The sequence below is a fragment of the Salvia splendens genome, chromosome 2, assembly GCF_004379255.2.
Source record: "Salvia splendens isolate huo1 chromosome 2, SspV2, whole genome shotgun sequence".
Taxonomy (NCBI): Eukaryota; Viridiplantae; Streptophyta; class Magnoliopsida; order Lamiales; family Lamiaceae; genus Salvia; species Salvia splendens.
The window spans coordinates 42,118,149-42,144,072 of record NC_056033.1 but is presented as its reverse complement, the minus strand read 5'-3'; the positions used below and the strand labels follow the sequence as shown (position 1 = coordinate 42,144,072).

The 25,924-nt window shown below is 38.2% G+C and overlaps 3 protein-coding genes and 1 pseudogene across 8 annotated transcripts; 3 read left to right on the top strand and 1 right to left on the bottom strand.

Moving 5' to 3' along the window:
• Nucleotides 1-216: 216 nt before the first annotated feature.
• Nucleotides 217-4,893, top strand: LOC121792949 (serine/threonine-protein kinase Nek4). Of its 5 annotated transcripts, none has more exons than XM_042191094.1 (15): nucleotides 217-546; nucleotides 1,497-1,640; nucleotides 1,729-1,795; nucleotides 1,915-1,980; nucleotides 2,236-2,282; nucleotides 2,376-2,421; nucleotides 2,520-2,600; nucleotides 2,685-2,727; nucleotides 2,820-2,869; nucleotides 2,950-3,031; nucleotides 3,123-3,172; nucleotides 3,291-3,364; nucleotides 3,464-3,515; nucleotides 3,596-4,051; nucleotides 4,125-4,893. In XM_042191094.1, the coding sequence occupies exons 2-15, from the start codon at nucleotides 1,555-1,557 to the stop codon at nucleotides 4,734-4,736; spliced, it is 1,812 nt and encodes a 603-aa protein (XP_042047028.1). In that variant the 5' UTR covers nucleotides 217-546; nucleotides 1,497-1,554; the 3' UTR covers nucleotides 4,737-4,893. The 5 variants fall into 5 exon arrangements, with proteins under 5 accessions (XP_042047028.1, XP_042047031.1, XP_042047027.1 ...); XM_042191097.1 differs by having other exon boundaries at nucleotides 217-550; XM_042191093.1 differs by lacking the exon at nucleotides 217-546 and adding an exon at nucleotides 590-897.
• A 3,888-nt stretch (nucleotides 4,894-8,781) lies between these two features.
• LOC121792948 (VAN3-binding protein-like) lies at nucleotides 8,782-13,860 on the top strand. The gene is made up of 7 exons (XM_042191092.1): nucleotides 8,782-9,142; nucleotides 9,220-9,339; nucleotides 12,229-12,673; nucleotides 12,752-12,991; nucleotides 13,260-13,309; nucleotides 13,397-13,454; nucleotides 13,536-13,860. The coding sequence occupies exons 1-7, from the start codon at nucleotides 8,825-8,827 to the stop codon at nucleotides 13,748-13,750; spliced, it is 1,446 nt and encodes a 481-aa protein (XP_042047026.1). The 5' UTR covers nucleotides 8,782-8,824; the 3' UTR covers nucleotides 13,751-13,860.
• An 896-nt stretch (nucleotides 13,861-14,756) lies between these two features.
• LOC121792946 (protein TIFY 4B-like) lies at nucleotides 14,757-19,035 on the top strand. 2 transcript variants are annotated; one of them, XM_042191089.1, is made up of 9 exons: nucleotides 14,757-15,069; nucleotides 15,135-15,301; nucleotides 15,465-15,613; nucleotides 15,829-15,919; nucleotides 16,041-16,200; nucleotides 16,537-16,602; nucleotides 17,541-17,601; nucleotides 17,692-17,891; nucleotides 18,817-19,035. In XM_042191089.1, the coding sequence occupies exons 1-9, from the start codon at nucleotides 14,934-14,936 to the stop codon at nucleotides 18,822-18,824; spliced, it is 1,038 nt and encodes a 345-aa protein (XP_042047023.1). In that variant the 5' UTR covers nucleotides 14,757-14,933; the 3' UTR covers nucleotides 18,825-19,035. The 2 variants fall into 2 exon arrangements, with proteins under 2 accessions (XP_042047023.1, XP_042047025.1); XM_042191091.1 differs by lacking the exon at nucleotides 18,817-19,035 and having other exon boundaries at nucleotides 17,686-17,826.
• An 87-nt stretch (nucleotides 19,036-19,122) lies between these two features.
• On the bottom strand, nucleotides 19,123-23,599 carry LOC121792945 (annotated as a pseudogene).
• Between the last annotated feature and the right edge of the window lie 2,325 nt (nucleotides 23,600-25,924).

Sequence of the window (25,924 nt, the reverse complement as noted above, 5' to 3'; positions counted from 1 at the left end):
AATAATCAGAAATTTCAATACCGAAGTCTGATTTCAAATCCCATTAATAAATTGTTGCAATTAAGAGTTCAGGTTAATTGGTTCTTAGTTGATTAACCGATTACGTTTATTACAAAAAAAAATTTGAAGAATAATTAAATGATACAATGAAGAATAATTAAAAATGCAATTAAGAGTAATTAAAGATGGAAAAACCCTCACCACCTACCTTGTCTAAGTCACACCTTTCTGAAATCGAAATCGGAAATCGAAATCGAACAATAATTCGAGAGAATCGCACAAAGAAAGGGCGATTCTTGAAATCCGAGTGCCCCACCACCACCATTCTTAAAATACTAGCATTGGTCTACTGTCCTTTTCCATATTTTACCATTTTCTGCTGTTTCTTTGACTCTTTAAATCACTCACGATCACGCGGTGTGAGTGAGTGAGTGAGTGCTCATCCATAAACGGCGATTCAATGCGGCATTAATTGGTGGATAGATTTATTAAGGTCGAATTGATGCGATTAAGCGTTACCTTTCAGCTCGCCTCCGTGAAGAAGAAGTGGGTAGCATTTCCTTTTCTTTCTTTCTGGATTGTGGTTAGGGAATCGCATTTTCGAGTTTGAAAATCCCTTTCTTTTTTGTGTGTGGGGTTTATCGATTGACATTGGCTTTTGTCTTCTTTTGCCGCTGCGAACCAAATCATCAAATACTATAAAATATTTTATGTTTATTGTTTCCTAAATTCACTCATTGTGCTTGAGTTTAGACATCTGCATTTTATCTGGCCGCCTTTGATATTTAATTGCATATCTTCTGTGTTTTGTTCTGAGCTAGTTTGAAGTTGCCCTTGTTTGCAAAACCCCTTTAGGGGTTTATTGATTTTGGGTTGATTGTGAAATGCAGTACAAATGTAAGTCCTTTTGAAGTAAACCAATTAGGTAGTTTGTGATTTTTCAACCATGTACCGAATAATTTGTTTCGTCGAAAATATCAAGGGAAATACTTATGTTAACTGGTTGTTCTTGGGTTTAATCATATGATGTAGTAGTACTTCTTTTTCGCTCAAAGCAAAAATTGCATTTAATTTCCTTTTTTGGCCTTTTTGTTTCTTGAAAGTTTTTGAGAAAATGTTATATCTCAAATGAGGATGGTTCTTTCTTGCTTTTCTGCCGTTTCTTTGTTTATTAGAAAGAGGGGTTATAATTTTCAGTTATTGGAAGAGAGAGTTTTTGCTGAGGTTTCTGTGTTGTGGTAAATTTCCAATGCTTGAACCAAATTTCATTGTCGGTTGTGGTTCATAGTTTTTTTGGCCATGTAAGTTCTGCTGTGGTTTTGCAAATGTTTTGGTGTGGTCTTAACTAGATCTGTAAGTTGTGTGCGATACAGTTATGTCCTATTTCTGGCATCTAAGACGATTCACTCTATCAAGAACTTGGTGTGTAAATTTTATGCATTTGGCAGCTTATTTGGTAGTCTGATTACTGATAATTTTCTTTGTGATACTGAAAGGTGTTGCGTTTTGTGATGTTATTTTGGGAGATATAAGTCGTCGCTGAAACTGTTTAAAATGGAGAACTATGATATACTGGAGCAGATTGGTAAAGGGTCATTTGGCTCCGCGCTGCTTGTTAAGCATAGACAAGAGAAGAAGAAGTAAGGGGACATTGTAACTAGAATCTATCGTTTTTGTTGGAGTTTATACTTTTCTTTTAGCTGATTTCTGTTTCTGTTTCTTTTGAAGGTATGTTATGAAAAAAATCCGTCTTGCTCGGCAGACTGATCGGACCCGCAGATCTGCCCACCAGGAGGTGATACTTTGTTTAAATTGTCTGAAATATTAAAAAAGTATCTATGCGATATGTGTTTTGCTTGGCACTTGCCCGATTTTATATACTTATGGTTTAGATCTTATTTCTCCATTGTGCAGATGGAGCTCATTTCCAGAGTGAAGAATCCATTTATTGTGGAGTACAAAGATTCCTGGGTGGAAAGGGTATGTGAGTCGTATCAAACTTACAAATGAAAGGATATGAATAATTTTCATGTTTATTCATTTACATAAGAAATGTATAACCTTGGAACTGTTTTACGGTTACCTTGTTGCTTGTGGTCGGGGACATGGAGTTAGGCTAGGTCACAAGTATTAAAAATAATCACAGCTTGCTACAAATACACTCTTTTTCTTGCTTAATATTTGTTTTGTATCATTATATTATCCTATAGCAAGTAAAACTTTTGTTATTTTCAGGGGTGTTATGTGTGCATCGTGATTGGTTACTGTGAGGGAGGAGACGTGTAAGTTGCTAGTTTCTAGAATTGTATTCGCAGATTTTTAGTCGTACTTTATTCTGCTCAACTCTGATTATGTTGCCGTCTATTATGTATTAGGGCCGAAGCTATTAAAAAAAGAAATGGAATTCATTTCCCTGAGGAGGTTGTACAAAAACTCATTTTTTTCTGTTCTTTTAGTTTTTTCATGAAACTTAGTTGTTAATAATTACATTTGTTTGTTGAAACTTGAATTACGAGCAGAAGCTTTGCAAATGGTTGGTTCAACTGTTGATGGCACTGGATTACTTGCACTCTAACCACATCCTTCATCGTGACGTCAAGGTATTAATCACCCATCATTTAACATATTTGTATACGATAAACAAAACAGCACATATTAAAGACTCTTCGCCAATTCCTCCTCAGTGCTCGAATATATTTCTGACGAAAGATCAAGACATACGTTTAGGTACCTAACTGCAGCTGCTATTTTGACGCCTTCATGAAATTTTTTAATACGCAACGGCATCCATTTTTTGACATTCTGTTGTAATGCTTCAGGGGACTTTGGCCTTGCGAAAGTATTGGTTTCTGACGATCTAGCTTCTTCTGTGAGTATAACGACGAACTAGATTCAGATTTCTTCATGATCTCCTTAGTTCACATGTTTAAATACGCTATCAAATTGCAGGTAGTGGGTACGCCTAGTTACATGTGCCCTGAGCTTCTTGCGGATATACCTTATGGTTCCAAGTCAGATATCTGGTCCTTGGGTAACATTCTTGTGATCTCGTGATTCTTGAATGTGCTACACTGTTTTGGTTCGTTTTGTCGACCATTTATGAATTTTAACGTCTTAAACAGGGTGCTGTCTTTATGAAATGGCTGCTTACAGGCCTGCATTTAAAGCCTTTGTAAGTCTTACTTCTATTTTGTCTAAACATGTTATGATTGATGACATTGTAATACATTCGTTCACTAAACAACTCGTCGTCTTGCTTTCTTAATATTGTCGTTGCTTTTCATGAACAGGATATACAAGGTCTCATCCACAAGATAAATAAATCGATTGTCTCCCCACTTCCAACCATGTATACCGCTCCATTGTAAGTCCGTTAACTAGAATAATTTATACACCGGGTTTTCTGCAACGACAATTTCTCTTTTTGCTAACTCGCATCTTTGACCGTCTCCCTTTCTGCTAGCCGTGGGCTAATCAAGAGTATGCTTCGGAAAAATCCAGAGCTCAGACCAAGCGTATGTTCCATTTCTATGCTTTTCCTTCCTTGTCAGGTGCATGAATATTTCCGATGATATGGTTCAATTTCCTTGTGCAGGCTGCAGAGTTGCTCCGACATCCACATCTCCGGCCCTATATCCTCGATATGCATCTCATGTTGAACAACCCCAGGAGGCATACTTTCCCAGCTCGGCACTCTGATGCCAATTTTGCCAAGAAAACGGGATTCGTTGAAGCTGATACTGTCAAACAAGAAAAAAGGCTGTCAGTCGGCAACAACAGGGCGTTGAATCCTAGCATATCTGGAAACGAACTCGACAGTCCGTTCTCTTCTGGAAGAGCTCAAAAAACGTTCAGCCATTTGAATGATAAACTGTCCGACTTATCGGTTGGTAGCGCGGGCGATGATATTGGAGTGCAGAAGTTGGCGAATGCCACCAAGTTCAGTGCTGTCAAAGCTTCGAGAACGGCTTCAGCAAAGGCTTATTCGAATAATAGAAGGCAGTCCACGACCCCGTCAAGAATATCAAACCCTGGCTCGACTCGCGAATTGGTGCGTTCGAAGTTTAATTCGATCTAATTCTCGATAGTTCAGCTATTGATTCATTGTTTTGCATATATGCCAGCTTCCTGTGTCGCACACTCTGGTGAGAAAACCATCCCAGGCGGCACGCAGAGCGTCTCTTCCGCTGTCCACACGAGCTAAACCTAGCGTCGTCGGTCCACTCGGTAGTATCAATTCCTCCGACGTCTCCGTCAACGCGCCGCATATCGACAAGATGGTCGACTTTCCGTTGGCGTCCGCAGACGAGCCTCCACGAAGCCGCCGCAGCTCATTCTCCTCAGCTCAGTGCTCGTACACCCCGCCGTACAGCGTCGACCGTTCCATCACGAAAGACAAATGCACGGTCCAGATTCTCGACAGGCCGATCTCCGCTCAAGGTGCGCAGTACAACGGGAGCGAGTGCTCGGACCACAACCCAGTCGTCGTCAGCGGCGGAGGAGGAGGGTGTTCGAGCCGCTCGTCGTCGGATTCCCGACAGCGGAGGTTCGACACGACGTCGTACCAGCAGCGCGCGGAGGCTCTGGAGGGGCTGCTGGAGTTCAGTGCGACGCTGCTGCAGCAGGAGCGGTTTGACGAGCTGCAGGTGCTGCTGAAGCCGTTCGGGCCGGAGAAGGTGTCGCCTCGCGAGACTGCGATATGGCTGACGAAGAGCTTCAAGGAGAACTCGGCGTGATCACATCTCTCAGACTAACAGCAGCTAACCGCAGGTACGAAGGAATTTAGCACGTGGTGGTTTGGCATAAAAATGTAGTAGGTTTTTGTTTTTGGATTTTCATAAATGGCTAATACTAATACTACTATGATATATGATGATGTTACAATTTGTTGTTTGTTTCTTTTTCCATTATTAGTTTACCATGTTTATAACTCAGTGCTCAAGCACGAATAGACGCGTTAGCGTCGCAGTGCTCAAGCACGCCCCCGCGGATGCTTAAAAGAAGACCAAATGCAAGAGATCTCTGAAATGAATTAAAAAGGAATCTTTCCAAGAATTTTGAATCTCTGGTAAATTATGACAGCAGACATAACTCAGTAAAAAAGAAAACTGGGGAGCCACAACAATCTGCTTAAAAGCTCTGAATAATTTTGCATGCGGTTTATTTGTGAAACTCGAGGGACATTACATTGCTCCCCCCTCTCTCTCTCTCTGCATATTTAACTCTGTTTCGATTTACTTTTGCGCAGTAAAAAGTTAAACAGATTATTACATTGTGAGAAAGTTGTGACAACTGATACTTGATCGAGTATAAAACAGGTTGAATTTCAATTGCTCATTTAGCAAATAATTTTATCTGTAATAAGTATGATTTACATGTGTTCCACAACGAGTATCTCTCCCCATATCTCTAGTCTCTCACACCATTATTCTCCTCAATTTCTTTGTCATATCACAACTCTAGCTGCATAATTGAACCGTCGACTTTCACCCAAAATCCGCCGGTAATTTGCTGGTATTTTTTTAGCGGACATTTCGCTAGTTTGAGTAATCCGCCGATATATAGGCGAAAAATGTCTGCCCTGGAAAAAGGAGTATTTTTTGTAGCACTACAACAAATACTCCATAGAAGATAAAATTTTATAAAGGCTCGGTTCTAGTACAACCACATATCTTAAGTACTACTATCTTTTATCGAAGGTCGTCTGTGTTCAAGTGAAGAGACACAAGTCTCTGTCTTTCTCTACAAACAAACCCGAAAATAAACTAAGTCAGAAAAGTACACAATTCCAACAATGGTTCAACGGGAATAATTGGCAAGATCTCACTCAAACGTTCAAGTTCCTCGAATCTCATGGCACAATGACAAAACTCACGGCCTTATCGGATAGTTGAATCCGATCACCGGGCAACTCAATTTAGGTAGGTTGCCACATATTATTATGTAAGTTGGTATGTTAAATATGTTGATTATGAAATTGATTTGAGGCAATGATCATGTGGGTGTGAGGCAAAGGGAATAAAGCAGTGTGTGTATAGTAGGAAGCAGTTGCTGCTGCCATGGTCCCAATCTCTATGAATTGCTGAAAAGCTTCAAATATTTTGGTATGTGTTTTCAAAAGCAATGGATCATTTCATCTATAGCCATTGTTGAGAAGGCACGCCTTTTTCCTTACACAATTTGGCAGTTTGGAGTTTGGAGCATCCAAACAAATAACAATCTTGGTCGGCTCTTGATGTTGCCAACACAATACTCATCTTTTTCAACTTACAAACATTTCCCTCTCTCATTTTCTATATTATCATTCTTTCTTCATCCCAATACTTGGATTCAAATTAAATAATTGCTTACAATTTTGTTAATATTGTATTATGTGTTTGATAACTTACCATATTACAAAGACTATGGATAGATTAGGATAATGATCTAGTAATTAATTATTGTTAGCTATAAATTAATCAAACCAGATAAGGAAAATAAGCTCATTGGCCTATGGCCCACAACCTAAAATTTTCAAGAATTTCTTCTGTAGAACTATTGCACTGGGAATTGTTCTTTCATCAGATATATTAGGTAACAAATATGTTATCTAATTGTCCCGTTTGAAAGTTCAAACATGCAATATTTGTTATCAATTCAGATTTGATTTTTGTCCTCAAATTTCCATTGCACACTATTAAATGAAGACAAGAATTTCTAACAAAACATATGCAAGGAGGTCGAAATAGTGTAATCCTTTCCATGGCATCAAAAGAGGTGAGATTAGTAGCTAGTATATGAAATCATGGAAAAATAGAGGGATTAAACTCAACCTAGGAAATTGTGATTTGAAATTATGTACTTAAATGTTTTCTACACTTCTTTAGTCAGACTAATTACATAACTCAACAAATTCTCCATTAATTTTCTTTATGTGTTTCACTTTTTACCCATTGCCTCCCTATGAATACAGTACTTAGTTACAAAACTAAGATACTAGTACTATTATTTTATTGATGAAGTAATAATTTTCCAAGTCTCTGGAAATCTTGATGTCAGGATCCAAATTTGCATCATCTGTAAACATATAGTCCCTCCATCCTATTCTTTTTTAGCATAGAATTTTATATAGTGTTATTTAGTGAATTAAGTATAAAAGATAAAATATGAGAGAGAAAAAATATAAATAATAATATTTTTATTTTAAGAAAATAAATTATAAGATAAAATATGAGAGAAAAAATATAAATAATAATATTTTTATTTTAAGAAAATAAATTATTTAGAATGTAACATTCCAAAAAGAAAAATATGTCACTTGGAGCCTTAGGAGTGGGCAACATATTCGATAAATAAGAATGATGTTGGATTCCTCATTAATAAGAAAAATACAATGATATGAGATGTACTAGTACTACTATACAAATAATAATAATGGAAAAACAAATTGTTGATGACGAGCATGTGTAGAAAATAGTGTATCAATCAGAAAAAGAAGATGCCAAGTGATGATAAAACTATACAAGCAGCAATCCCAATGAGGAAAAAGAAAAGTTATAACTAAGTAGAAGAGTAAATGAATCATGTTTTCACAAATAATTGTTGTCACACACCTTTTGCCTTGAATAACCAAAACCAAGAAAAGAAATTTACCCACTTTCGAAAAAATAAAGAAAAAGAAAAAAAGAGCAACGCACTTATCTCTTTTATTTCCCACCGTCCGTTCTTTTCAATGTCTACAGTGCACGCCGTTGTACCTCTTCAACGTACAACACAATATGAAGGTGGAAACGGACGAACCGCAAAATACCCCACTGCAGACAAAGTCCCCATTGACCCGAATTTTGTTGACTGAGTGGGACCCGGCTGTGGGGCCGACTAGTCACCATCCTAGGCACTCTCAAATCCCCCCTACTCTATAATTAATCCCCCTACTCTATTTTAGAAAATGTTTCCTTTTTGTAATGAGACAACCAAAAAAGGAAAACGTTTTATTTTTAATAGGACAGAGGGAATATTAAATTATTAATAGTAAGGAGTAGAATAATTTGTGTATGAAATCCTAAATTTTCTAAACTTTTGTCATCATGTAAATAATGAATTAATTTATTCCGAGGTAATAATAAAACTATTGATTTGTTTATTTTTCGCAATCAATCGATATTTCGAAGACGACCTAGCTTTTTGAATAATGTTGTGTTATCGAAATATCAACTAAAATGACATGTGCATCACATCAAATTATACAAAATTAAAAAAATTACATTTGTTAGAAATATAATTTATATAAAGAAAATAAGGAAATGGAGGGAGGAAACGAGATATGAAAAATAAGCAACGAGATAGAATGAAATACAACACATGAAATTACACAATTTAGTACGACACTGTGTCATTAGTTACAATACGGCGTCATTTAGGTTTGTCATCCATACCAACACCAAAATCTTACTACATCCGTCCCTGAAAATTTGTCTCATTTTTCCATTTTCGTTCATCCTTCAAATTTTGTCTCATTTCACTTTTTACCATTTTTTGTAGTGGACCCTATATTCCACTAACTCATTCCTACTCACATTTTATTATAAAACTAATATATAAAAGTAGGACCAACCATCCACTAACTTTTTCAACTCACTTTCCATTACACTTCTTAAAACTCGTGCCGGGTCAAAGTAGGACAAATTTTTGGGGACGGAGTTAGTAATTGATTACAAAATCAAAATAAATAATCCATTAATAAAATAGTAGTAAGTCTATATAAACTCAGACCAACACACACTATTCATGCAACCATTCCCCCAAAGCAAACACAATAGCCATAAAGCCACCATACTCTCACACCATGTACAACACTAGCGGTAAAATGGACATGTTGTGGGCCGAGAAGGGCCCGAACGACGAGCTCCCATTGCCGGAAAGCCCAAGAGGGCCCATCGAGTTTCTCTCCCGGTCATGGAGCGCCTCCGCCCTCCAACTCTCCAAAGCCATCACTCCCTCCAATCCCACCGCAATGCTCGTCAAAACCACCTCCGCCGCCGCCTCCATACCGGAAAACCACGCCGCCGAAGAAGAGGAGAATTCTAAGCTTTCCGGCAACACCTTTTCCTTCGCTTCCACCGCCACTTCTCAGCTCATTCTCGAGCGCATCATGTCTCAATCTGTAAGCTTTTTTTTTTAATTTAGATTATTAAATTGTTTATGTGATAAAATTAATTTAATTTTGAAATGAAAATGTAGGAGATTTCACCACTCACGTCGGGAAGGCTCTCTCATAGTAGCGGCCCTCTCAATTGCCTCACCGAGGAAACCGAGTCGCCTCCGATTTCGCCCTCCGACGAATACGAGGACGTCGTTAAGGTACGGGGACAAGACTCTATCGAGCCTATTTTATCGATTAAGTCTTCAAATTTATCCAAATTTTATTTAAATTATTATGCAAAATTCGTAGCTGGCTTTTTTATTTTTCTGCGTCCGCACCTAATGTGACTTTCTTTACTACGAATTCATAATTGATCGCTAATTTTTCGCACATTATGTAATTGAATAATTTTATACATTTGTGATATACATGTTGATGATTAGTCAATGATTTGGTGTTAAGAGTAAAAAGTTTATTACTATTAGAACACAAGGCCGCCATTATTTTTCAGATTTCACAACGTATTACTGCAAAAAGTGAAGAAACAAAGATTGCTTTTGTCACTTTCGTTATTTACTTTTGTTTCTTTGTAAGAATGCTTTAGCCGTCTCAAAACTTGCCTTTTGACTTTTCCATACACACAAGCAAATGGATTCCTTTGAAATAGTACTACTACTTTAATCAAAGCTACTGCTAAATGGGATTAATTAAACAATATCTTAAATTAGATAAAGTTCATTTATGGCAGTATTTTAATCAAGGAATCTTAATTTTTGTACAACCCTCAATAAACTTCGAAGAAATTATGCCCTTTTTTTTCAAAATCTAGATGTTTATAATATCCTTATATGAGAATTGATCTGCTAGGCGTCAATATGTGAGCGATTTATGACGTGGCAACATCACCGTCAATTTTCTCTCTCCCTGTTTCTCTCTCGCCTCTTATCGTCACTAATTCTCACTCCCTCTTCCTCCTATAGAGTAAAATACTCTCGCTTCCATTCTTCTCCTGTGGCCATTTACTATTTTTGGATCTGCATCAACTCTCTCGCTCTAACCTATCTCCTCTCTCACGCCATTCTCTATCTTTTCTGTCTCAATTCTTTCTTCCCCAAATCACCTCACTTCTCTTTTCCAATTCGTCACCCCTAAATTGGAACTGCCATAGCCGATTTCTCCTCCAGTTGCTGCATGTTCATCGCCGGGGCGAGATAGCCAGCGCTCGTACGTCGCTGTTCCGTCCTCTACCTCTTTATTTATCTATCTATCTATCTATCTATCTATCTATCTATCTATCTATCTATCTATCTATCTCTTTCGTTCAACACAAAATCTCTAAATCGAGGACTCGAGCCTCCCCTGTGCGCAGGCATCGACTATCCTCCAGATCCGCCGCGCCGGTGAGCGGCAGCCAATGCCATTCGCCTGCCGAAACGGGAACACCGGTACCGTCGGGTTCACCGCCACCGTTTGAAGGCGTGCATCCGTCGTTACCTTGGCGGCATTTCTCAAATTTACAGTCCAAATTGTTCCAAGAGTTTTCTGAGAAAATTGTACTCCTATAACAAAATTGATGCAGATTAGAAAGTAAATGTCTACGGGAGGAGACACTAGAGATGTCAATGTAGCCCGTAACCTGTGGACTGGCCCGAATAGCCTGCCAAATTTATTGAGTTAGGACTGGAAATTTATAACTAGATAAAATCAAAACCCGATTAACCCGTAACCCGTTAGGACCAGACCTGAAAACCCGATGGGCTGGTCCGAAAACCCGATAAAGTTTCTATTATTCTATTTTTTACTCCTAATTCGACACTTCATTGATTAATTTTAACTAAAAAATAACTTTTAATTTTATATTAAATATACAAATTATATATTAAAATTTTATTAATATAATAATTGATAAATAAATTAAAAACTTCAAATTCACTAAAAAAATATTTAAATTTCTAAAACATGCATTGAATTCCATGAAATATCTCAAATATTAGTATTTGATCATGTTTATGATTGAGTTTAAGCATATATCTCAAGTATATCATAATTAAATGTTTTACATTGTATGAATATTAGTAATTTTAATCATTATTTATTGGATTGATCGCATGTTAATATTATCGGTAGTAATCCGCTAGGCTAGTCCGAAACCCGAGCTTTTAGGACTAGGGTTGAACTTTTATAACCCGAAAGGAACCACAACCCGATTATCCCCCACATTGACACGCAACCAGGGTAGGGTTGGCCCGAAACCCAACGGATCGGCCCGATTAACATCCCTAAGTGAAAGTATTACTAGGAGGAGAGAGAAGGAAAGACGGAATTACAGAGGACGAGAGAAATTAGTGACAATGAGAGAGGAGAGAGAAAATACGAGAGAAATTGACGATGACGTTGCCACGTCCCCTTTCCCTCACCAAACGCTCCCATAGTGACGCCTAGGAGATCAATTCTCATACTTATATAGTGGAAAAATATCACAATTTAAAGAATCCTACGGTAGAAATTTAAACACACAATTGCAAACAAATTATAGAAAAAAACAACTGGTTGAGTGCATAAATGGTCATACTATTGGTGCAGATTTCCTAGGAAAATAAATGAAGTATACTGCTTTAAGATTTGAAACTACTGCCACTGATTTGCCAGAATTGCTCTACCATTTTGATGCAAACTGATTTTTTTTTGCTCAACATTTACTTCACATCACACCATACTTCCATATACATAAGATACAAGTCTCCTCATCCAAATAATTTTTTTTAACCTATTCCTATTTTCCTCCAATATTTTCACTTTTCCCAACCTCGGAATGCGTTGTATATCTCTGCAATTCATCAAGCGGTAATTATTGACAGTACTTACAATATGTAACAAAATAATTTCATCAAAATATTATTCAAAAATCATTTGAAAAGTAATGGACATTGTTATTTCTATCAAATTAATCTTTAATCTTTTTATGCATGTCATGTAAAGACTCTTACTTTCTTAATCAAGTGCTTAACAGTGATTAAAAAATCATTTATTATTAGGATTATTACTCATAAAATCACGAAAATTAGTTAAATTCTGATTAATTTAATTGCACAAAATGAAAATTGCAGTATTTACGAGCAAACAACACGCTGCAACCGCTCTTCACCGGCACGCCGCGGGCCGGCTTCGCGGCGGCCGCGGCCGTCGGCGGCCCGACCACGCCGGGCGGAAAGACGGTGGGGAGGTGGCTGAAGGAGCGGAGGGAGAAGAAGAAAGAGGAGACACGGGCACACAACGCGCAGCTCCACGCCGCCGTCTCCGTCGCCGGCGTGGCCGCCGCCATCGCGGCCATAGCGGCCGCCACCGCCGCCTCGTCGTCGAACGGCAAGGACGGGGAGATGGCGAAGACGGACATGGCTGTCGCCTCGGCCGCGACCTTAGTCGCGGCCCAGTGCGTGGAGGCCGCGGAGGCGATGGGCGCCGACCGCGACCACCTCATCTCCGCCGTGAGCTCAGCCGTCAACGTCCGGTCCCACGGTGACATATCGACCCTCACCGCGGCCGCCGCCACCGGTGAGTTCCTAATTTAATTTGATCAATTTAATTTTGAATGAATTAAGTACTAATTTATATGATCAATCGTGTTTTCAGCTCTACGAGGGGTGGCGACGTTGAAGGCGAGGGCTCTGAAAGAAGTGTGGAACGTGGCGGCGGCGGTGCCGGTGGCGCCGGTGGAGAGAGGGGTGAGTTCCGGCAACGGGAATAACAGCTCCAGCAGCAACAACTCCGGCAGCTACTGCGAGGAGCTCTTGCCGGAGGAGAATTTCCTTGCTTCTTGCAATCAAGAGATGCTTGCTCGCGGCACCGAGCTTCTCAAACGAACTCGCAAAGGTTCGTTATCCCGTAAAATTATAAATTTTGGTCAAATTATTGAAACTTTAAAATCAACTGGACAAAATCATAAATTTGGATTTGCGAGTTAAGCGATATCTTCTATTCACGGAAGAGGTCTGTTTAGTTGAAATATTACTAATAACTTATTATATGACCGGAATTAAATTCAAATTTCATGAATTTTCTAATAATATCAAAATTTGACTAAACTTCATTTTCCCCCGATAATTTGCACTAAATTGATGCCATGATGATATGGTTGCAGGCGATCTTCACTGGAAAGTTATATCTGTATACATTCATAGGAGTGGGAATGTAAGTTTGGCTTATATAAATTTATATATATATACACACAAAGATGGTTTTTTTTGCACGTGTGATGATGTGAGTGTATTGGTGCAGGTGATGCTTAAGATGAAGAGTAGGCACGTGGGAAATACCTTCACCAAGAAGAAAAAGAGTAAAGACACATTAGCCTATAATCTTATGTGATTTGGGTTAGACTAGAGTTGTTTAATTAATTAAAGATGATTTGGTGCAGATGTGGTGGTGGATGTTCTGAAAGACATGGCGGCGTGGCCGGGGAGGCACCTGTTCGAGGACGGGGAGCAGAGGCGGTACTTCGGGCTGAAGACGGAAGGGCGCGGGGTGGTGGAGTTCGAGTGCAGGAATGCACGAGAGTACGAGATGTGGACGCAAGGCGTGTCGAGACTCCTCTCCATGGTTGCCCATAGGAAAAGGAGCCATTATAAATAGTTTTTTAGTAGACGATTAGTAATGCATTCATATTTATTTTCGTAATTATGTTGACTTGAACATTCGACCTATTAGTTAAATTATTATAAATAACTCTGTTTTTTTTCTTATGTCGAATTTGTCGAAATATTCTTCATATTCAAACGAAAAGCCCAATGGACTTCAAACGAATGGCAAGCCCATACTTATTTCACAATAATATGTCCACGATTTGGTTGGGGACCAAACAAAAATATCTAGAATATTAATAATCCAAGGTAGTCACTGGCTGCCGGTGGATATTTTGATAATTACCAAAAAAAAATCCAAGTAGTTTTATTTTTTCATTTGATTATTTCATCAAAATTAGTAAAACCTTACTGATTTTGCATTAATATATATATATATATATATATCACTATCATAACTATTTTTTATAGATGAAGATAATATGTATTATAGATATTTCACTATAGTTAATCCATCACTATATTCAGTTGTGTATCAAATTTAAATCACAAATTATTTTTTGCATATCCTACTATTGACATAAAACACTAAACAACACAACCGCCGTCTCTAATAAACATGTGTTTATTGGACGATGAAGAGCAACTTTACATCTATATCCAATTAATAAGTACTCCCTCTGTCAATAAAAAAATATGGATTTTGAGTTCAACACGAGTTTTAATGCAAAACTGATAAGTGAGAGAGATGTTGAGAGAAAAAAATAATTAAAATATTATTAGTAGAGCATGAGTTCTAATAGTTTTTAAAATTAGAAATAGATGGGATGGACTAAAAAGAAAAGATTTATATTTTTGTTGTAGGGATGGAATACAAAATTCCAGTTATTTCAAAAATAAATAAATAAAAATTATTGATATTTTTATAATTAAAAAAAATCGCGCCCACGTGGCACTCTAGGGATGCACCTACATGGCACCCGGGCGGCCGGGCCCCACCACCAAACCCATAAAGAAAAAGGGAAAATTAAAAAAGTAAAAAAGAAATAACGCACTAAGACAAAGCTGCGACGCCGCGGCCATATTTCCCGCAACCACCAGTCCACCACACTCACTCGCTCCACACCCTCAAATTTACCAAAATAGCCTCAAATTCCGCTCAAATTCCCCTCTTTAGCCCTCGATCTGCCGCCTCGCTTTCGCCGGAGAGCTAATCGTCCACTTCATCGGAATAGATGCCGGAATCTAGCCCCGCGCGGCCGGAGGAGACCGCCGCTAAGTCGCCGCTCGCCAAGCCGCTCCACCTGCTCACGGAGGATGACATTGCTCAGGTCACTCGCGAAGACTGCCGCCGTTACCTCAAGGAGAAAGGTACGGAGCTGGACCGAACAATCAGGGCTATTATTTGTTTTGGCGTTAATTTTGGTTTGGTGCAGGAATGAGGAGGCCTTCGTGGAACAAGTCTCAGGCGATTCAGCAGGTGATAATGCTCAAGACGCTCCTCGAATCGACGCCGGATTCGGACGCTGCTGGTGAGCGCAAGCGCCTCCGCATTTCGCGCCCTAACAATACCGATAGCAGCAGCAATGTTGCTATGGAGAGCGTGCGTAGTTCTTCTTCTGTGTTGGTTCATCTCATTATTTAATTGTTTGATGGAATTTGGGGATGGATGGATAAATAATAGTACTAGTAGAATATGCGCATGTTCTGCCTTGAATTGAGTGATTGCAACAAAATCTGTTTAATTTATTAATTAATATATGTAGGTTCCCAGAGGAACAACTGCTGAGGAGGAGAATTCTTTATCCGCTGAGGAAACGACGCCGCATTCTGTGAAAGATCTCGACAAACCTGATTCTTCGGGTGGTTTGTCTAGCCGTTTTGCCGCCGCAAATGATGAATCTGCTCAGCTTAGGTTATTACTAATTTTGATCAATTCTACACCGTGAAATTGTTGTTTTTCGAATTAAGTATTTTACTTCCTAAATAAGTACTAGAGCTGAGCGACATGTTCAATAAATCAGTGAATTAGCTGAGTTGTGAGTTATGTACTCTTTGTTTTTATGTTGTTCTTTAAATGCAGTATATTACTCTGCCTTTCTGATGAAGAGAGCATTTTCTTTCTTCCAGAACCCCAGGTTCGAGAAATATGCCTATCGGCCAAATGACGATATTCTATTGTGGGAAAGTAAATGTGTATGATGATGTCCCTGCAGATAAGGTATTGAGGCTTTTGTTCCCTACTTAGATGTTATTGTCACTCTTTTCTTGCTTGATTTGATGCAGTTATGCCCGTGGATACTATATTGGTCTTTACTATAACAAACTGCTGTATTTCTCAGGTACGGGCATTAATGCATATTGCTGCAAGTCCTCTACAGGTTCCGGATGAACAGCCAGTTGAGGGTTTTGTAGGACTGCAACCTTTACCATGCATCCCGAAAACTGTTAGCTCTGCTCGTCAGGATTCAGCTGTTCTTATCTTGCCAACTCTCCCAGCAGGTATGGAGGCCTTTGTCTTGGGACTATCACTTAAACAGTTTAATTCATTTTCACAAGGCTTCCTCATTTTCTGCATTGATCAGAAATTTGTGTGATCGCATGCTTGTATGGTGTGTGTATGTTCATGTACAACGTCATACTTTAACACTTGAAGAATGCTAGTTCTGATGCTGACTATTCTTACCCTTTTTAGCCGTCTATATTGATTGTGATTGATTCCAGGAATTCCTGGAAGAGTTTGGTGATCTTTTTCTTTTTATATACTACTATATAAATATATTTAAATTACTCTTCATTAACTATTAACTTTATTGGATTTTTTAATTTGTTTTGCAGAGAAAATGAATGAAAGCTCCTCACTGCCTGGAGAAGAAACGAAAAAGCTACGAGAAGAAACCCCTGGTAAGCATTTTGACACTTGTCTTAAGTTCTTCTGGTATTGGATAGCTAGTTATATATAGCCACTCTTTTATTTCAATTTATATTTATTGTATAATTGCTTTGGGAATACATCAGTTTGCTTTATTTATTTGTGGCAAGATACATAAAGAGATTACTCTCAACCCAAACGGCCAACGATGATCAACTACTCAATAATTAGTGCAAGTTACCTCTCCTAAGCGAAATGATGCTGATGGGCATTGAATCTTCGATCTCCTTCCCAGTTTTACAGATATGGCCTTCTTGTAACTGCTTCAGATAATGCTCTTTGGAGGGATGAATGTCTAGTTTTCAGTTATCCTGATAAAATGGTTGATGCGAATTAGATAGATAGGGTGAGCATGATATCATGTCGAATGTCGATAAGATAAGACCAAAGAGTTAGAGCAAGCGTAGCTGTAAATGTTTTGTCTTTACTAGTTGTATTGGTCCCTTGTCATTTTTGGTCTGAGTTCAACTATGTTTTCCTTTGAGCAAAATGATCTTATCATGTATTAAGTGAAATAGTATTTGTTTCTTTTTGGGAAAGAAAATTTATTGAGATTTTGTACACATCAAATGCTTTCATTTTGGTTCACCATTACAACTGTTGCTCCTGTGTCCATATCTAAACACATCTCCACTGTGCTTCGTATGGCATTGTTGATATAAATTAGCCTCATCGCTCTGAAACTTCTGCATAATATGGCTTTATTTTACACCACTTGTGTAATAAATGTGGTCTAGTGTGTGTATAATGCCTTGATTTTCATACAATCTGCATTTGTGCTTGCTCTGATGCAATATTAAATTGTATGTCTACAAACTATCTAGCGAAACTAAAGCTATGAGCTGTGAAAGAACTTAATGGCATATTTCAGAAAATTTCATTCTAATGTAAATTCTCGTCTTCAAATCAGTGGAAGGACCGTCAACCAGAAAAGCATCTGTACAAAGATACCTTGAGAAGAGAAAAGACAGGTACCCCAAATAATTTGACAAGAATTAAAAAAACCTAGAAAGTGTTTCGGGTTCTTGTTTGCTGTTTCCTCATATCTCTGTTAGGTGAAGGTTTAAGAGCAAGGGAAAGGCTGGAATGACCTCGTGTGCGAGATTGGATGTTTATATTAACCATCAAATGGGTAATCGACTGCCAAGAATTGACACTACCATAACCCGAATCAGAAATCCTTCTAACCCTACACGATGCAGTTCAATGGAAAATGATTCAGTGAAGAAAGTTTGCCTTTCTACTGGTCTGAGTCACAAAGGTGAGATTATTCCTTTTAAAGGTCTTTTACCTATTTGATTGCTGGCCACAATAATTGACATAATGATTATTTATAGTGGCCAAGATTTTATTTCCTTAATATATCCATCTACACTTGATATGAATAGGTAAAGAATGAAAGACCTTGAAACCCTTATACTCCCTCCGTCCCTCTGCAGTAGAGGCGTTTCATTTTGAGCACTCGTTTTTAAAAAATGATAATAAATAGTTAAAGTGGAGAGAAAAAATAAAGTAAGAGAGAATAATATAGAGAAGAGTCTTCTCTATATTATTATCTCACTTGTTTTACTTTTTCTCTACTTTAATTATTTATTATCATTTTTCCAAAACAAGTGCTGAAAATGAAACGTCTCTACTGCAGAGGGACGGAGGGAGTAATATTCAATCCAGTTTTCTGTCACCTAATTAAATGTTAAATATGCTGATTGTTTAAGGAATTGTATCACAGTAAATTGTGGGTAAAGAATCCAGAATGATCATCTCATTGGATTACTTTTTGTTAGCAACATCCTCATTGGGCAATTTGTAGGAAAAACTGATAGTTCATGCTCATCGCTCATCTGATTACATTATTCATAATGTTAATCAAAGGTTGCACGAGTGCTTGTGCAAGCCCCGGAAATTAATCAATTAGATTATATAATCAATATATTCGTATGGATAAGCTTGGTCACATTATTATGGACCTTAAATCTGTTCCCCAGTTGTGAGATCTGTCTGAAATTTATTCATAGTGATACCAAAGGTTGCAGTGACTTTGCTATCACATAGCTGTTCCATTTAGATGTTAAATTTTGCATATAGCTTTACTTCACCTTCTTTGTTGTGTTCGTTTCTTGGGAACGGGAAAGAACTAAGAGAATGAAACTGTAAGGTTGGAGTTCTAACGAACTACTACGTTGCAGGTGTATAGGTGGAGGCACGCGCCTTGTTGCCACGCGAGTCTGTAGGGCTGAGTTTGTTCTTCGTCGGTTGACTATCTCATCCCTCCCATGTATGCTCTTTGCTATCTTGTGTCAATTAGGTTCAACCATCCCTTAGTTTTAATGGACACCTAAACAGTAGTACCTGTCAAATTCATCGGATGTTGACAATCTTTCAAAATGGAGCTGTTGATTTCCTCAGTTTCTAGTCAATCCATTCCCTATCCAAATATAATTGATGTTATAATGATTAAATTTATAGAAACATCACAAGATTCTTGGCAACAATAAACAGGAACAAGTGCATCAACTTGGCACCAGGTATAAAATTATATTAACAATATATTCCAAGTATACAAAATTCAGGTAAGTTGGGAGGGATAATCCAATTGACCCAAAATCCTCAAGGTTCTTGGCTGTTCACACGGCTATGAAGCTCAAGCATCTCTTGATGATTCGGGTCGACGGAGAGTGCAGCTCAACAGTCACGCAGCGCGCCCATAACATCGCCAATGTGCTCGTGGAACGCAGCCCGGAGGTGAAAAAGATGAACATCCGCCTTGAACGCTATTGCCCTCGAGAGTTCAGCGATGGTTTCCTTATCCTTATGGCTGTCCATCAGAACTGCAAGTCGAAAAGGGTGTTTACTTTGAGAGATAGTAAGATTTTAGAAAAATCAAACAAGTTCATTTTTTTTCTAACCTGCCGCTCTGTAACGATATGGGTAGACCCGAAGAGGATCGAGGCGGGTGACCATCTCGAGGTCCGCCTTCGTGAGGTCGCGGTCGCAGTACTCTGACCGTTTTTCATACGCGGACGCGTTGTTCATTGCCTTCTCGATCAGGTTGGTCATCTCTGCATATGCGGCATTCTTGTCGTTCCTAAGGTGATGGACACGGGCGAGGCCATGGTGAGCCCGAGTATGCCGGATCTTGAGGGCATTGATGTAGCAGTCGGCTGCAGCGTCGAGCTTCCTGCAGTCAATGTACACGCTTCCGAGGTTGTTCAGCGCCTGGGATCAGGATAGAAAATTAGTCGAACATTACATATGATCGAGTGTTTGAAGGATAAGATGATCAAACGAACTCAAAAAATTAATCAGCTTGTCCTATATTTTATCTATCTAAGCCATGACACAAAGTAAACACCACATCAAGAAACAGATAAGGAGAAACAATAATAAAGAGTCGAACGCCAAAATCCGTGTAGACGAGCCATCTAATATACGGATGCAAGGACTGTTTCTCAAGATGAAGCAACCTTCGTGGCCAGGGGCGGATCTACATGCACTAATAGAACCTCATATTTTTACATTCATGTAGATATTATATACATTTTTTAATTTATTTCTTTCAATTTCTTACTAAATGCTCTTCCTCAAATTCTTGAAATTTTTTCGTAAGTAATTTTGCCCCTCTCCTTACAAATTCCTGGCTTTGCCCTTGTTCGTGGCTACAAATCAAAATTCGAAATTCCAAAGGGGGAAGAAAGCATCATACCTGACCCTTGCGAAGTCGATCTGACGGACACTTCAGAGCTTCTTCAAGAAGCAATACAACAGTGGACGAGCAAGAAGGATCTTGATAGGAGTCGGCTAAAGCATAAGCTTTCAAGAAAAAAGCTTCAAAAGATCTCTGGAGCTTAATGGACTCCTCAGCTTTTCGGTAGCCCTTCTTCGCAATGACCTGTATCGTATAAGATCCATCCCTCGTATACTAATCTTTCGGGTTCACTTGATGCATGCTCACGAGCTAGCTGCAAACTCCTCATCGCTGCTTCGGGACAGTTTAATCTGATCACATATAGTATTATTCATCAGAATTATATAAAAAATTAAAGATGAATGATTTGAGTATTAGTTACCTGAAGAGAAGTAGAGACAGTCTAAAGTATAGAACGCCCTTTGGTGCATCAGACTCGAGCATCTGATAGATCACAGACAGTGATCCAATATCATCGACTAAGGACCGTGTATCATAGAGCTGTAGCCAGCAATCCGCAGTTGTCCAGCTCTCGACATGTTCCCGCACAAGAATGCGGAGTTGGGAAGCCCCAACTCGCCCGCCAAACATCCTATAATCTGGAGAGAGTGTGAGAATCGCTTGCACATCGCACAAAGCTGATTGGTAATCCTCGAGAGCAAGATAGAAACAGAAACGCAGCTCCAAGCACTCCAATGCCAGTTTGAAGCCAAGAACCCTGTTTATCTCTGCAAGGGCAGCTTGAACGTCCTGCTTTCTCATCAAGGAGGCAGCTCGATACATGAAGGGGTAAGTCAAGGAGGGATCTAGCTCAGTAGCTTTCTCGAGTTCTTCCCATCGTTTATCACCATCACAGTATAATGATCTCTCTTGATATATCCATCCAAGAGGTGTATAAGAGGATATGACAGAACTGATCTTTTCGTACGACTGTTTGCTATGCCCTCTCATATGACATAACCTCGCTAACCCGAGAATGGAATAAACATGCCCTTCACTCAAAGCAGCTTCAAACAGCGTCTCTGCTTCGGCACATTCTTTTCTGAGGAGTCTAATGCATCCCAACTGATGAAGTGCAATCATTTTCTGCCGTCTATTTCCAGCGCCGTCTACCAACTGCTTACCGAAAAGAACTGCTCTGTCTGAGGAGGGATTAAAATTCATGGAAACTTCCGCCAACAAGGAATATAGAGAGAACGAGGCAGGTCCAGCCATTATTGACTGCTGTTGCCTATCCAAACTGCACAACAATTCAACTACCTGATCGTCATTCAGTGAGTCAGGAAGCTCGTGCAGAAATACTTGCAAACAAGAGGCAGCTAGTACAGGAGAATTCTGCTCGAGAGCGAATTCAATAAGTTCTACTGCATCCTGTCTGCACAAAACCAAAGAAGCAAGTTTCCGATCACAAGCATCCTTCAGACCTTCACAGCAAAATCTGTTTCCAAATACCAAAATTTCCATCAAAAGACTAGGAGCTAGTTCACTTAAACTTCCTGTTTTACTGAAATCGCTAATTGCTCTCATCCCTGAAGCAGAAATGTCGTTTTCTGAAAGATCTATGTCAACACAAACCGATTCTGTGAAGCATCCATTGAGCATTGCTTGAAATGGAGCAGAAAGTACAGCAATCTTACGCCTCTCACATGTTATTCTCTCATCACCGATTTGAAAAGAAACAACACGTGGGAGATTAGTGTCGTTCACCATTCCAAGCGTGCTTGAAGTTTTAACAACAGGGAATTCAGATGCAATATCTATAGATCCGAACTCCTTAGCACATTTACCACAAGAGGACAGCAAGTCGGATATTCTATCATCACCATGCTTCTCATACTTCAACCAAGCTCCAAAGACAAGTTTTTCGTGAACTGTACTTGCCTTCGACCAAGCAGAGCGAAGGCTTCTCTGCATCAACTTTGATTGCCCAAGTCCTTTAAAGACCTGATATTGCAGCAAGTAAAGACTCGACCTTTCTGTAGGGTGACACGACTCAAGTTCTTCATGAATTTCAGCTAGCACTTTTACGTAATCAACAGGCTTATAGAATGGAAGAATTGAGGGTTCGGGAACCTTGATAAGGGATTCTCTACAAACAATGTTAAAATCTCGTTCAATATTCAATCACATCAAACACGAAGCAGCCTGCCTAATACACAATGAATTATTCACACGAAACACAGTCACACACACATGTTATTCTCTACAAACAATGCTAAATCTCGGTCAATATGGAATCACATCAAACATGAAGCAGCCTGCCTAATACAGAAGTAATTAGTCACATGAAACACACATGTTATTCTCTACAAACAATGCTAAATTTTGTTTAATATTCAATCGCATCAAACATGAAGAAGCCTGCCTAATACACAGTTAATTAGCCACAGAAAAACACACATGTTATTCTCTACAAGCAATGTTAAATCTTGTTTAAAATTCAATCACATGATCACATCAAGCAGGAGGTAGCTCAATACACAATCAATCAGTCCCACAAAACACACACATAGATTACACTCTACACACATGATGAGTGGAAAGGGAGCTCACATCGAAGAAGGAGACTGCGGCACAAATTTAGTGAGTTTGCCTCTTTCCACTTGGAGCCATGACTGAGGATTGATAGCACTAACAAATGGCTCATTACATGACTCCCTCATAGAACAAAAAACACTAAGAAGCTCCCAAATATCCACAGTAGCAATAAATTATGTACCCCCAAAATCTTCAAGTGTAAAGAGAAATGTTGAAATATACATATATACAGAAAGAAGAAAACAACCCCTTCACATATCAGTCTCTATCTCTCCTGAAAAAGCAATCAAAAGATCAAAATAATTCAAACAACTTCAACAGTAGCTACAGTTAAGCTTTCCTGCAATTCTAATCAATTCAAAAACCAGCATAAATAGACAAATGGAATCTGAAAAGATCAAAAGGAGTGACGCAAGATCTCTACCGGAAAAGTGACCAAAAACCACATTTTGCGCCTGAAATTATCGGGAAATTGACCAATCGGCGACTAAAACCGAAATCAAGAGCGGAATCGTGACTCCATTGGTCTCCATTTCAGAAAATCGAGGATCGGGAGGTGAGCTGCCGCGTGGATCAAAGTGATGGGAGTGGAATTGAATGAGGAGAAAAACTACAGTCTTTCATTTTCTTTCTTTTCTCTCGTATTGGTAAAACAAGTCTTAATTTTATTTTGTGTTATAAAATTTTGTCACTTAAATTTATGGGCAGAAAGCCTACAAATCTTATTGTGAAAAACTTGAATAATTAGAAAAATAAATAAATGTATAGAGAGAAGAAATCTTTTTGTATGTACCCAAACATGATAGCCTAAATAAAAATTAAATTGATCGCCAACTATAGTTAGGTAAAAATTGGGCAACCACATGTAGTTAGGAAAAAAATTAGCATTTTACAAAAATATAAAATTTCCTCTTATAATAAAATTGGAATGTAATCTAGACTCATTAGAAATGTTTTTGGAAAATGGTAATCATAGAGCCGTTTATTTAATACTAATAAATAAATAGTCCCCCCTCAGTGTGCTGATTTAAATTGTGAGGATATGTATATTTAATTAATCGAGTCATATTTGAATTTAATTACCATCTCCAACCGTAAAATGCAAAATGGAGTGAAGAATCTCTTCCAATCATTCACCAAAATTCACAGTAAAACCTTAACCTTTTGCGTTTTTGAACCATAACCCAACAATATAATTTAGTACTACTTGCATACACGAAAATCATATGCAGACTTATCATTTCTTCAATTTGAGATCAGTCTTGGGCTTAAGTTATCCAACTACTACTAATTAAGTTCAAATGCAATTGTTAATTTTGTAATGGTATCAAATACGCGACTCAATCTTGCTATCACAACAAGATCGATTCCGGAACAAGAAGAACAAACACTCGATATGAAAATGAATAAAGCTAAGAACAACTCTCGGAGAATTAATGGAAATCTTGTATTCAATTTCTTGTGGAAGATTACAAACTGATGGATGAAAAATCTTTCTCTCACTCTCTTGCACAGCTCGGTTATTCACTCTATATAACACTAATCTAACAACCAAAACAAATCCAACGGCTGTCATTTAAGCTAACTAACTAATCGCATCCGACGGCTCACGTTTGTCTATGCATCAGTTAATAACAACGGCCAACACCGAACTCGACTAAGTTCGGCCAACACCGAACTCGACTAAGTTCGGCTAATACCGAACTCGACTAAGTTCGGCCAAAACCGAGCACCAGCAAGCTCGGCTAATCACCGAGCACGATTAAGCTCGGCTAATCACCGAGCACGATTAAGCTCGGCTAACACCGAGCTGCAATCAATCACCTAACAGTATATCAGTCCCTGCCGCGCACGATTAAGCTCGGCTAACACCGAGCTTGACTGATTGTGCAGTTTTGCCCCAATCCTCATAACAAATTTATTACTCAATCAATCTCCTGTATAATTATCCAAAACGCTTCGAAGCTTTTCAACTAAGTATTTCTCTGAGCCACTAATTAACTTGCCAACGTTAAAACATATTTTGAAAATTTTGGGTGTGACTGAAATGATGGGTTAGATTATTCAGCAAGCATTATTTAGTTGAAAATGTTGTTGCTTCTCACATTCGAACCCAATAGATGTTTTCATCAAAGAGATGCATGTGTTATAATAGAACTATAAAGATTTAACTTTAAATTCGTTCATCAACCCAAATAAAAAAAAAACATTGAAAATAATTTCTGCACTAGTAAATATTCTCATTTGAACCTATACGGGTATAGTCGTATAGGATAGGGTTGGGTTGATTAAAATATTAGGAACATATAGAATCATTGTAAGTATTTATAATGAAATCAATAGCATTGAGTGAAATTTCAAGCACATGTTGGTGCTTGAAATTGTGTGTTAGGTAAATAGTAGTAATTTTTTTGTGTGTGTGAAATTAAGGAAAAAAATCACTCTTAATACGTTTCGAACCATAATAGTGTAGATCATCGGGGAACACACTTGACCAAGATATTTTTTCTATCTTATTCTTATAATGATGTTAAGGATTTAATATTTTGAGTTAATTATTGTGCAAAAGGTCTAATTATCACAAAAACATATCTAGGAAAATTATATTTTAGACGTTTCGAATAAGAAATTAGAATATACAGCCTCCTATCCACCGAAATTTTTTTTCTTCCATCCCTAGTGTTTCGCAATTGAAGTAATACTAAAAATTATTCTTCGTACTCACAATAAAAATGAATATATATTTACATGAATATATATATCTGAATCCTTCTAATTATTTAGAGTGGTATTAAAAATAGAGTAATGTTATGCGGCCATAATGTGGCCAGCCACACAATGGCATTTTTGTAAATAATTATAAAAGTCAATGCAATAAATTAATAGTAATAATTAGTGCTAAGATAATTTTACTTAATTACCATTTTCTTAATTTTTTACTTCAAATTTAAATTTACAACATTCTCTCTCCATAATAATTTATGCACAATTTACGAGCCCTATCAATAATTTATGTATTAAACACTAAGGTGTATTATAATCTAATAATAATATATTATATTGTACTATGA